The 12,085-nt window shown below is 41.5% G+C and overlaps 1 protein-coding gene across 5 annotated transcripts in view; it reads left to right on the forward strand.

Moving 5' to 3' along the window:
• rnf31 (ring finger protein 31) overlaps positions 1-12,085 on the forward strand; it is a 42,308-nt gene that overhangs the window by 1,801 nt on the left and 28,422 nt on the right. Inside the window, exons 2-6 of one of the 5 annotated variants that reach the window (XM_074652232.1) lie at positions 1,980-2,132; positions 4,800-4,998; positions 7,375-7,521; positions 10,889-11,044; positions 11,404-11,460. In XM_074652232.1, the coding sequence (XP_074508333.1) occupies positions 4,801-4,998; positions 7,375-7,521; positions 10,889-11,044; positions 11,404-11,460 (558 nt within the window). In that variant the 5' untranslated portion in view covers positions 1,980-2,132; position 4,800. Of the gene's footprint in view, positions 1-1,480; positions 2,133-2,671; positions 2,928-4,799; positions 4,999-7,374; positions 7,522-10,888; positions 11,045-11,403; positions 11,461-12,085 lie in introns of those variants that run through there. The other 4 variants (XM_074652231.1, XM_074652234.1, XM_074652230.1 and 1 more) reach the window with 4 other exon arrangements.

Below are 12,085 nucleotides of genomic sequence, written 5' to 3' on the forward strand. Positions count from 1 at the left end.
TGTTTTTGGCTCTGTTGAGGCAGCGGGAACTGGAAATGTCCTCCAGGGAGGGAGAGGGCAGCCAACAATCTTCTGGGCTGACTTTATGACCCTCTGGAGAGCTCTCTTGTCCGCAGCCGAGCACCCAGCGTACCACACTGTGATGCCATACGCCAGTATTCTCTCGATGGCAGAGCGACAGAAGGCCACCAGCAGCTTCTGTCCCAGTTTGTTTTTCCTGAGTAGCCTCAGGAAGTGTAGACGCTGCTGTGCCTTCTTCACTGTCGCTGTGGTGTTAGTGGACCAGGAAAGCTCCTCCCTGATGTGGATGCCCAAGAACTTGAAGGTCGGGACCCTTTCCACGCAGTCTCCGTGGATGTGGAGTGGGGCAGGGTCCGCACGGTGTCCTCTGAAGTCCATGATGATTTCTTTTGTTTTTACTGTGTTGAGAGCCAGGTTACTGTCTGCACACCATGCCGTCAGTCGCTGGACCTCGTCCCTGTAGATCGTCTCGTCTCCTTTCAAGATGAGCCCGACCACGGTGGTGTCGTCTGCAGATTTGATGACAGTGTTTTTTGGGGTGGGATGGAGTGCAGTCATGGGTGTAGAGTGCATAGAGTAGCGGGCTCAGCACACAGCCTTGAGGAGAGCCGGTGCTGAGTGAGAGGGAAGAGGATCGGTGGGCACCAAGTTTCACCGTCTGCGGTCGGTTGGTGACAAAGTCCTTATTCCAGGCGCAGGTTCATTTCAATAACAAAATTTAATTATCCAATAATATAGAGAAAAGCTAAAAAAACATCCAAAAAATGATATAAATTGTATCAGAACTTACAAAGTTAAAACTAGCTCCACCTATTGATTGATTGTGTCTATATCTGTGTGTATATACATATACACACAGATATAGACACAATCAATATATAAATATATTTATGCTCTTATGTATGCCCTTTAATTGTGTATGTGTGTATCTGTATTGTACCATTTATATCTGTTCTGTATGTGCTGCTACTATTTACATGAATTATTTTGTTTATTAGCATTAGCAAACTTTTGGTAAAATACTTTATTTATTTTTTTTAAGATAGCTGCTCTTTTTGTCATTTTACTTTACTTGTGGCTTCATAACTAGTTGTATTCATTAATAATGTATTTTAAGTGAATGTGAATGGTGACTACCTTATCTACTACCTATTTCATGACTACAACTCGCATGCTAGGACTGATGGTTTCCACGTGAAAAACACTAGTAAAACAACTTTTCTATGTATTTCTTTTCTATTTACAGCTCCGACACAAAATTATAAGACAGCTAAGCAGAAATTCAATTATTTGTCTTTTATTGAAGACTTTTTTAGAAAAACACACAGCATAAATTTACGAGAAAAAAAGTAAATAACACGTAAAATGTACTACTTAATAATATTATGATTTTATTCTGGAAATGTCCGATTTTTCCCCCCCCCTCAATGTGGCCCTAATAATCCGTCGTACCGTTGTACCATAGACATACAACAATGATAAATAAAAAAATGAAAATGTAAACAAAAAAAACAGTTATTCATTTCCACTAATTTTATTAAAAATCCACAGGGAGCCACTGGAGAGGAGCTAATGTGGCTCTGGGGCCGCAGGTTGCAGACCCCTTTAGTAGGGTGAATAAAAAGCAAAGTACACCAGACAGGGCTTTCAGTTGGTGGTCATCAAAAGCCAAACAAGTTCACAAAATTTAACTTTCAGACAAAGTTGCATTGTTGAACTGTCTACAACAGTTAAGGATCAGTGGGCTGCACACACTATTCATGGGGCAAGGCTGAGAGTAAAACCTGTTCAGTGTTGGAGTGAGGATTGGGATTACTAGGGTTAAATTCAGGGTTTAGATCATGTCCTGAATTCACAGCAGAGCATCCACTAAATTTCCCTCTGGTGTCCCTTTAGGGCAGAAATCATACACTGTTTTTTTATGTGACATGTTTGATTTATTCTGCTGTGTCTTTCAGTCTTCTGAAGCCGATTGGACGGAGTCTGTCTCCGCTCGTCTGCTGAGACGCCCCCATCACTCAGTTCATCAACTACAGAATACTGAGAGACCACCGGCTGCAGAGGTACAACACACACACACACACACACACACACACTGACAGCAGGCCCAGGTAAGAGGAGGACAGAGTGAAGGTACACAGCACCTACAATTTCCACACATATATTTCCCTCGGGTCCAGTGGACCCGAACACCACATATGTAATATGATTGTGTAGGGGGGGGGGGGGGGGTGTACACATGGGTGAACAGTGTGCAGTCATGTTCTTTTGATCCAATTTTTGAAATTGATAAATGACATATAACACGACCGTTGGTCATTTATTTTTATATTTTTAGCAGCCCCCAAATGTTTTTTCGTTTTTTTTTATTTTGTTTTGTTTTTATTCATCTTTTCCATTCCATACAGTTTATTTGTTGTATAATTTATTTTTATATTATTTTTATACTATAAAATATTTTGCAGAATTGTAATGAAAAATATTAAAATAACAAATATTGTATTGAACTTTTGTAATAAAGTATTATTTAAAAATAAAAAAAAACATAAAACATAACACGTCCGTTCAGAACTAATGAGTGACGTCACCTACGCTGCGACCATGTTTTGCTCCAGCTGGAGGAGAGGAGGAGGAGAGAGGAGGAGAGAGAAGGAGAGGAGAGCCCGCTGTGGACTACAACCATGACTATACACCGGACATCACCCACTGGCGGTCCGTGGTCCCAGTAGGCTCGGTTTAACGTCCCCCGGTACCGTGCTGACTGAGCAGCTGACATTACGGTGGATGTACCGGGAGCTCGTAGCTGGCTGGGAATGAAAGCAGCGTGCTGAAGGAGGAACCGTGGAGGAGAAGAAGAGCAGCAGCAGCACACCGGGACTGCACCGTGGTGTTCCGGTAGACCAGAGGTAGGCAGCAGCAGCAGCATGTAGCCTACCTACCGACCACCGTCACACAACACCGATATATCCACCGAGCTGTAGCTGTAACGTTCAGGTGGAACGACGTGTCGGTGTTGAGGCTCTACATTTGGTAGCTAATAACGCTCCATGTCTGCATGTCTGGATGTCTCTCCAGCTACTGCAGGATACATCTTCACATCAGGAACTCTTTCTACCGTCTCACTGCTGGTTTAACCTGCTGATCATGTGACAATGACATCCACCTATAGCAGCAGGACTTCTGAAACAAGTCCAGCATCCTGTACATCTGACTGAGCTACAATCATCTTAAAGGATTGCATTAAAGAAAACAAATTATTATTATTATTATTATTAATGCACATGGCTCAGGTGGTCCCTGAATCTATACATTATATACTGATATCGATTAAAATATTTAGAAATCGCAAATTAATTGCATTTTTATCTGTTCAAAATAAACCTTAAAGGGAGATTTGTCAAGTATTTAAAGGAACTGTTTGTAAGAATCAGAAATGCTTGTTAACAGCGACACGTTGTGGCCGTTAAGTCAACGAAAGTCAGCGTCGCTCTAAATAGACATGAACGAGCATCGGTCAAAACAGTGAGGCGACACACGTCAGCTAAAACCACAATATCACTCTATATTTCAGCTGCTTGGCAGTAATGTTAGCTGACCAGACGAAGGTCTCTCCATGAATCACTGCTGATCCTAGTGTTGGCTTTTCCTGCCTCAGCCTCCCGATCGCAGCCTGAGGGAACAGGGGAGACACCGGCACCCGGTCAGAGACGATAATGTAACTCGCTGTTGAGCCCCGTCACTTCACAAGACACGGAAAACGTGATTTATACGTGTAAGAAGTTACAAACAGTCCCTTTTTAAAGGGAGATTTATCAAGTATTTAATATTCTTATCAACATGGGAGGGGACAAATATGCTGCTTTATGCAAATATATATACATATATTTATTATTGTAAATCAATTAAAAACACAAAACAATGACATATATTGTCCAGAAAGCCTCACAGGGACTGCATTTATCGTAAAAAATATGCCCAAATCATAACATGGTGGGCATGTCTGTAAAGGGGAGACTCGTGGGTACCCATAGAACCCATTTTCAATCACATATCTTGAGGTCAGAGGTCAAGGGACCCCTTTGAAAATGGCCATGACAGTTTTTCCTCGCCAACATTTAGCGTACGTTTGGAGCGTTATTTAACCTCCTTTGCGACAAGCTATAGGTTGGTAACAATGGATTCATTAGGTTTTTCTAGTTTTATATGATGCCAGGATCTTAACTCTAGCTAAAAATCGCAATTTGCGTTAATGTGTTAAAGAAATTAGTGGCATTAAATCCCACCAGGAAGTTAGTCAGAATCTCCCTTGGTTCCCTCGACAAAAAGCCAATGGGATTGTTCCATCGGATTTTGGATTATTGCAACAAAAAAAAAGCTCTGTGGCAAACACACGTTTATGATACTTACACGTTTTGTTCCGTAAAATAATCTCCACAAATGAACACCACTTTATGATTTTTGAAGTGTGAACGCAATCGCCAGAAGTAAAAAGCTAACATTAGGCTATAAACAAACTACACCACGGTCACATGAGCGCGAGTAAACACAACGAGGCTGTTAAGGAAGACGAGTCGGCGTGATATCAGAATCTTTATTAAATGTGTGTGACTTATTGTAGATGCATCCGTATGGTTTTTATATCAAATAATTACTTGTGAATTTCAGTCACTGACACTGTGTGTGTGTGTGTGTGTGTGTGTGTGTGTGTGTGTGTGTGTGTGTGTGTGTGTGCGCGTGGGTACGTGCGTGCGTACACGTGCGCGCGTGCGCGTGCGTAGAATGCCATCCCTGTCGGAGCAGCTGCAGGAGGTGCGGAGTCGGGCTGAAGTGTGTCTGTACTCTGGTGGCCGGGTGGTGGAGGTGCGGATCGGGGTGATGTCTATGGCTAATCTGCCCTTACCGCCCTGCTCCAAATACTGCCACATCACCGCAGAGACCATGGTCATAGAGAACAGCTTTGGCAGCAACAGGAAGGAGGTGAGAGAGAACAAGTGCACATACAATATCCCCACCTGGAAATACATCCAATTTAACATCCATCCACACGGAGAAGGATTGTAGATCATTAGGCTAACAACGGCGATGCTGATCAATGTGCGTTGTCTCGGTAAACAATAAAATAAAATTACATGTTGGCTTCGTTATACTTTAACTACCGTCACTGACAGCAGCATCGCTTGGTTTTACTACTGTTGTGAGAACAGTTCTGTTACTCTGTTTACAGCTCTGCAGCAAGCTCTGGATGTTTTATGAAGGAGGCTTGGAAAAGTGAGACCATTCAACTAAAATGTGCCTTCACTGTAAATGATCTAGTACAGTCAGTTTCAACTTGCAGCCTTGCAGTCCACTAAAAATGTTTGTATGGTTTCTGGTACGGATGAGGTGAGAAATCTGTGACCACATTTGGAAAACTGAAGCCGCGGACACTGGAACAGCTGGAAGTCAAATACGAGCAACTCTCTGCAGATAATACATTGCTGAAAGTAAAATCAGAGAGCCAACAGCCGGTCCGGACTAAATAAGCTCAGTCCTCCTCCCCATGATCTTGATTGTGTTCCGTACGAGCTCCAGCTCTGGTTTGGAGCTGTCCTATGATGCTCCGACTCCAGAGAGCATGGAGTTCAAGCGGATCATTCAGAGCCTGATCAGGGAAAAGTTTCCAAAACATTAACATTTGCATCAGCATAGTGCTATAAGGGTGGCCCTCAGCACCTCATAATATCAACACCTTGATTCTGTTAATCGCTTTATACTTTATTTGTACCTCAAAGGGAGATTTGTCAAGTATTTAAAACTCTTATCAACATGGGAGTGGACAAATATGCTACTCTACGCAAATATATATATATATTTATTACTGAAAATCAATTAACACAAAACAATGACAGATATTGTCCAGAAACCCTCACAGGTACTGCATTTAGCATTAAAAATATGCTCAACATGGCAAACTGCAGCCCAACAGGCAACAACAGCTGTCAGTGTGTCAGTGTGCTGACTTGACTATGACTTGCCCCAAACTGCATGTGATTATCATAAAGTGGGCATGTCTGTAAAGGGGAGACTCGTGGGTACCCATAGAACCCATTTACATTCACATATCTTGAGGTCAGAGGTCAAGGGACCCCTTTAAAAATGACAATGACAGTTTTTCCTCGCCAAAATTTAGCGCAAGTTTGGAGCGTTGTTTAACCTCCTTGACTACCTTTTAAAATGAGCCCGCTACCACCTAAAAATTGCAAGTAAGAATAAGGGCAAAGAAAAGTAGTTTGCCGGTGCAACGCCACGTTCAACGCCACGTTCAACGTCCTACGCCGACACCAGGATAGAGCAACATAACTGATGGTTTTGTATTACAGAGACGTCTCAATAGGTTGTTGTTTTTCATGGTTTTAAGATGAACTGGTCCTGATAAAAGATGACCCTCGTGATGTTTTATAAAAATAAGAAACCGGTATACCAACATAATTTAAACGTAATATCAAGGGCTGTCAAAGTTAACGCGATAATAACGCATTAACGCAACTTGCGATTTTTAAGTGGTAGCGGGCTCATTTTACAGGTAGTCAAGGAGGTTAAATAGTGCTCCAAACTTACGCTAAATTTTGATGAGGAAAAACTGTTATGGCCATTTTGGAGGGGTCCCTTGACCTTTGACCTCCAGATATGTGAATGAAAATGGGTTCTATGGGTACCCAGAACCCATTGCAGTTTGGGGCAAGTCATAGTCAAGTCAGCACACTGACACACTGACAGCTGTTGTTGCCTGCTGGGCTGCAGTTTGCCATGTTATGATTTGAGCATATTGATATGCTAAATGCAGTACCTGTGAGGGTTTCTGGACAATATTTGTCTTTTTTTTGTGTTGTTAATGTAGATAAGAGTATTCAATATTTGACAAATCTCCCTTTAAGGTACATTTTGGACAGATAAAAAATGTGCGATTCATCACGATTAACTATGGACAATCATGCGATTAAACGCAATTAAATATTTTCATCGATTGACAGCCCTAGTATTACCACAGCTAAAGGAATAGTTTGACATTCTGGGAAATGCCTTTATTTGCTTTCTTTCCAATAATTAGTTGAGTAGATTGAGGAAGAATAGACAGAAGAAATTAGGAACGTTTTCATTTTAAATTTGTTGTGTTACATCTGTTCTCTATTCAGACCAATACAAAATCCCAACTCAGTTGGAGTAAACAGCTCTACAGAGCCAAAACACCTGTAGGTGTGGGTGGATTTGAGATGAATTACATGTCTCTATTTCAGATTGAACTTTAACCTTGAAACTATTTAACTACTATAACTATTTAGGCCAAATGTCCTGTTCTCTGTGTTTCTTCTTCAGACCCTCGCATCTCTCCAGCGCTTGTCTACAGCACTGAACATCCTCGAAAAGTACGGCTGTAATTTGACCAATCCCAACAGGCCAAAGTACTGGAGGACCGTGAAACACAACAACCCTGTGTTCAGGGCCACCGTTGATGCTATTCAGGTAACAAAAAACACATTATAGAGTATAGTAGAGTATTACAAGTGCTCAATAAAAATCTGCTAGGTATTGAAAGAACTTAAAAGGAAGTAATACAAAACAGACGACTGAGTAGATCTTTACGTACAGGCCTTCATGACCCACTGATGGCATGTTTAGTCAGTCTCCTAATGCCTGTATTCATAAGTCTAAAATATTGACCGACTGACAGTATAGTCAATGATAGTTGGCAGGAATGTGAGAATGTTCATTATTCTCTCTGACTCCTCCATTTGGCACAGAGCAGTCATTGTTCAGATGGTGTGCAGCCCTGAATGTTATCTTGGACCTGTCCTGGTCCTTCCCTGAACCTAGGGCTGGACGATGTGGCCAAAAATGTTATCACGATAGTTTTTTTTGTATTGGTCAATGTCGATATTTATCACGATATATATGTGATAAGAATAATAACAATAATGCCGTTCCTAAGTGCCGCCCCTTTTCACTCTATGCTACAATAACATTTGGGCAACCTCGGAACCCGGCAGCATCTCTGTCAACTTTCCCCTTTCCTGTTATACTTAGGGCGCTCTCACAAGCCAACAGTAATCGTACTCTGGTGCGGACCAAAACAACCGGTCAGAGACCGCTTGTGAGAGAGGCGGTCTCGGACCTTTCCAAGAGAAACAAAACACAGGCTGCCTGCGTGGGCATTTGTTGAGATGGACACAGGTAAACGACAGGTTAACGTGAGTGGGAGAGGACCGACTGATGTTTGCTTGACATCTGGACCAAAGAGAACACACAGAATCAAAGTGAAAATATTTCAACAGCAGGGTCTGACAGTCCTGGTTCTGGTTCTCCCGTGCCTCCCTTCCCTCCAGCGGGCCCAGCGATATGGCCTGGGCCTCCAGCAGCGTGGTGTCGGTGTCGGCTCCCTGCGGGGACACAGAAAGGCTGGAAGAGGAGCCGCTCTAATACACACAGTCAGCATCGGTGTGTTTCTTTCTGTCAAATTTGTCCGACCTAGCAACAGTAACTAAGGGGAGCGGGACTTAGGATCGGTCAATTTACAGTTTTAAGAGTATTCTCCTTATAGGACAGAACCCTAAAGAAAGCAGAAGGTTAAATATGGTTTATAATATATAATAATTTATTATCAGAACAGGTCGGTTGGGTCATTGAGGGACAATTCTGGTTTACCTACTGCGTGCTACTTTTGAAGACTTCCGCTGGCCGAGCTGGCTAACTTCCTGTTAGCCCTATGCTACCTTGAATGGGGATAAAATAAATAAATAAAATCGTGCGGCTCTTCTAGACTTTCCAAATGTTATCGGACTGAAATGATCAAATTCTGGTTGTGAAATAAGTCGTTTTGCGTCGATTGTGATGCTCCAAACAACCCTGTATGTACTTCCCGATATTTGCTTATTTTATGTTGTCGAGTTGTGTTAAGTTTTTGCCGATGATATCCCAACACGGACTTTGCTGCTTTATAATAAAAGCTTTTTATCCACTGATTTGTAGCCGCTCCTTTGACCACTAGTCACAGCCGTGGTTACACACACACACACACCCTTAAGCAGGTAGGCCTGTTGATATGGAGATGGAAATACCTGCCAAACCGAGTCAAACCGAGTCAAGCCAAGGCTACTAGTGTTTTTGTAAAGTAAATGAAAACTGATTCAAAAATAACTATCTAAAAATAAATCTCATAAATGTATCATCGTTATCATGGAAGATTTTATCCTCAAAATTTTCGAGATTGTTCATAGCCCAGCTTTACTTGAACTTGCCCTGAACGTGTCCTGATCTTGTCCCAGACCTGTCCCAATCCTCTCGCAAAACTGCGCTGAAACCTGTTCCAAGCCTGTCCTGAACCTGTCCCCTTCTTATTCTGATCCTGTCCTAGGGTCTCATTTAGAACCGTTGCGTACGCACAAAACGGGGCCTGAAATGTGCGTACGCCACTTCCCACGCAACAGTTGTGATCTATAAAAACAAACTTGACGGGAGAATGTGCGCACCGGTACGGAAACTTTGACCCGTGCGTACGCACATTATGGAGACACCGAGGCAGAGGAAACTGGAGACGCAGACGGTGAGGTGGTGAATTGATGCCGGACTGTAGACATTAAATGTCATTATACGTATAATGATGCCTCTCACACATTTAACTTCACTTCATACTTATATCTACTTTATCATAAACATTTAAAACAGCAGTGTTATTTGTGCTAGTGAGCCATAACTATTCCATAAGCAGCTTACAAATATAAAATATATCAGCCAACTCAAATGAAATTCTGCTGAATATCAGCGCTGTGTCACCATCACGTCCTCCACCTCCGGAGCTCAGAGGAGATCGGGCCGGACTACTGACAGTCGCAGTCAGCTGTGGAGCAGCTGTTGAAATCCTCATCATCGGTTGTAGAAATCCAAGAATATATCAAATAACATTAAAGAATGGCAAAACAGAGCGCCAATAGTTTTAATAATATCTTCTAATAGTGTGCAGATAGTACCATATTCGTTTTCATAAAGTTGTTGTGTAAAATCGCTGCAGTGATGACGTGACTTATTAATTTATTTACGGTTTATTAGAAAGGGACAGATACAGTATACATATAGACAAAATTAAACAGCTATATGCAACTATCAGCCTGTCTCCAGTGCGCCACCGCGGTGCGCCACACACACTCTGCTTCCTGCAGTCACCTCCACCCGGCACATCTCCACCAGTATGGATTGTGTAAATAAACAAAGTGGGGAAATAAAACCAGTGACAGCTCTCACACAATCATTACTCTCCATATCCTCATTATCATTATCAGTCCTAATCATAATGCAGGACAAGTTCACTATAAAAACTTAATAACTTAACTTAAATAAATAAATTGTGTTCACCTGTTAAACTTCTTTTCTCTAATGATATCCAGCGTGGTGGATTTTATTGATTGTCTTGATCATTTTGGCAAGTTGTGAATCGATAAATCCGATTGCTGTAAAGATATAAACACTGCAGTGACACTGGTAACATGCTGAATGGTGCTGGTGGATATACCGGCACTGCGTACGCACAGTTTTATAAGTCTGATTTTTTTTTGCCACACGCCATTTTCGGCTTTTGTGCGCACGTACATTTTTAGTGTGGATCCTACGCACTGTTTTATAAATGAGACCCCTGATCTTTATCCTGGCCCAAAACGGCTACAAGTTCCTCTCTATCCTCTCAATCTCCCTTTTACTCTCGATCTAAAGGAATGATTTCCCGTGCTGACTGACAGAACTTCTACATGAAGATCCTCTAACTTCACACTCAACTTTTTATGGAAAGTAAACGAAAAGAGTTGAGTTCACATTACATCCTGTTTGCTCTCTCCACTCCCAGGGAGGACGAGCAGTGCTCTGTCTCTATGGTTACTCCAATCAGCAGCCAGACGGGCTCAGCTTCCCCGATGATGTCACGGATCCCGATGTGGGCCGAGTTGCTGCAGTAACACTAGAAGTGATGAGTCTGAGGATGGAGCTAGAAATGCTTATTAAGGTGCGTTTTTGCAATTTCTGCATTCCTATTAGCTACTCACACTTCACTGATTTTCTCGGGAACAATGATTCCACTGCGTCTTCTGTTGGCAGCAGTGGCATGAGCACTCTGAATAACTGTTTGTGTTTGCTCCAGGACCGTTCTTACTGTTTCAAACTGTTTCTATAGAGCCAAAGAAGCTGTAAGAACTTTATATTTTATAAATGATTTATCAGGTGATTATTGTGATTATGTAGTCATAAGCTGCTTTATTCGTTCCAGCTCTATCATAACCCTATATGTGTATCCGTAGTGCATTGCACCTTTTGCTAGACTTGAAATAAAAATGCATTTATTGAATTTATTTGGTTTGATCCCAGGAGGCTCATCCCCACCCGGAGTTCTATGAGAGAATCATTCCTACACTGAGACACAAGGTAAAGTCCATCATACTACCATCATACCTTTCATCTCTTCCATGCTACGCGTTACATTTTTAATTAAAGAACACACCCCGGTTCATCCCAGGAATGTTTTGAGCGAACGGAATACCATTCTGATTCTTATGAAACTTAATAACAGGCCGCATATGCAATAAAGAGATTTTAGGGTTTCCACGTTTCCTTAGAACATTTTTTAATTTTTTAAATGCGATTATTTTAACATTCATTTATTTTTTTAAGGATTTTGAATGAATGTATATAAAATACAATAGGCATTAATACATTAATTAATGTAACATAATTCATTATTTGACATTTTAATGGGCAATAAAAAGAAGAATTATAAAAAGAATTTACAAATGAAATATGAATCCATCAATGAATAGTTCAATAGTATAATGCTGAGACTGTGACCTTATGTCCATGTTCCATTTTTTTGAAATAAATATCTCAAGAACGCCTGGAGGGAATTTCATTACATCTGGCACAAACATCCACTTGGACTAAAGGATGAACTGATTAGATTTTGGTGGTCAAAGGTCACTGTGACCTCACAAAACACATTTTTGGCCATAACTCAAGAATTCATACGCTATTTATGACAAGTTCACACACACAT

The sequence above is a fragment of the Sebastes fasciatus genome, chromosome 11 (assembly GCF_043250625.1).
Source record: "Sebastes fasciatus isolate fSebFas1 chromosome 11, fSebFas1.pri, whole genome shotgun sequence".
Lineage (NCBI taxonomy): Eukaryota > Metazoa > Chordata > Actinopteri > Perciformes > Sebastidae > Sebastes > Sebastes fasciatus.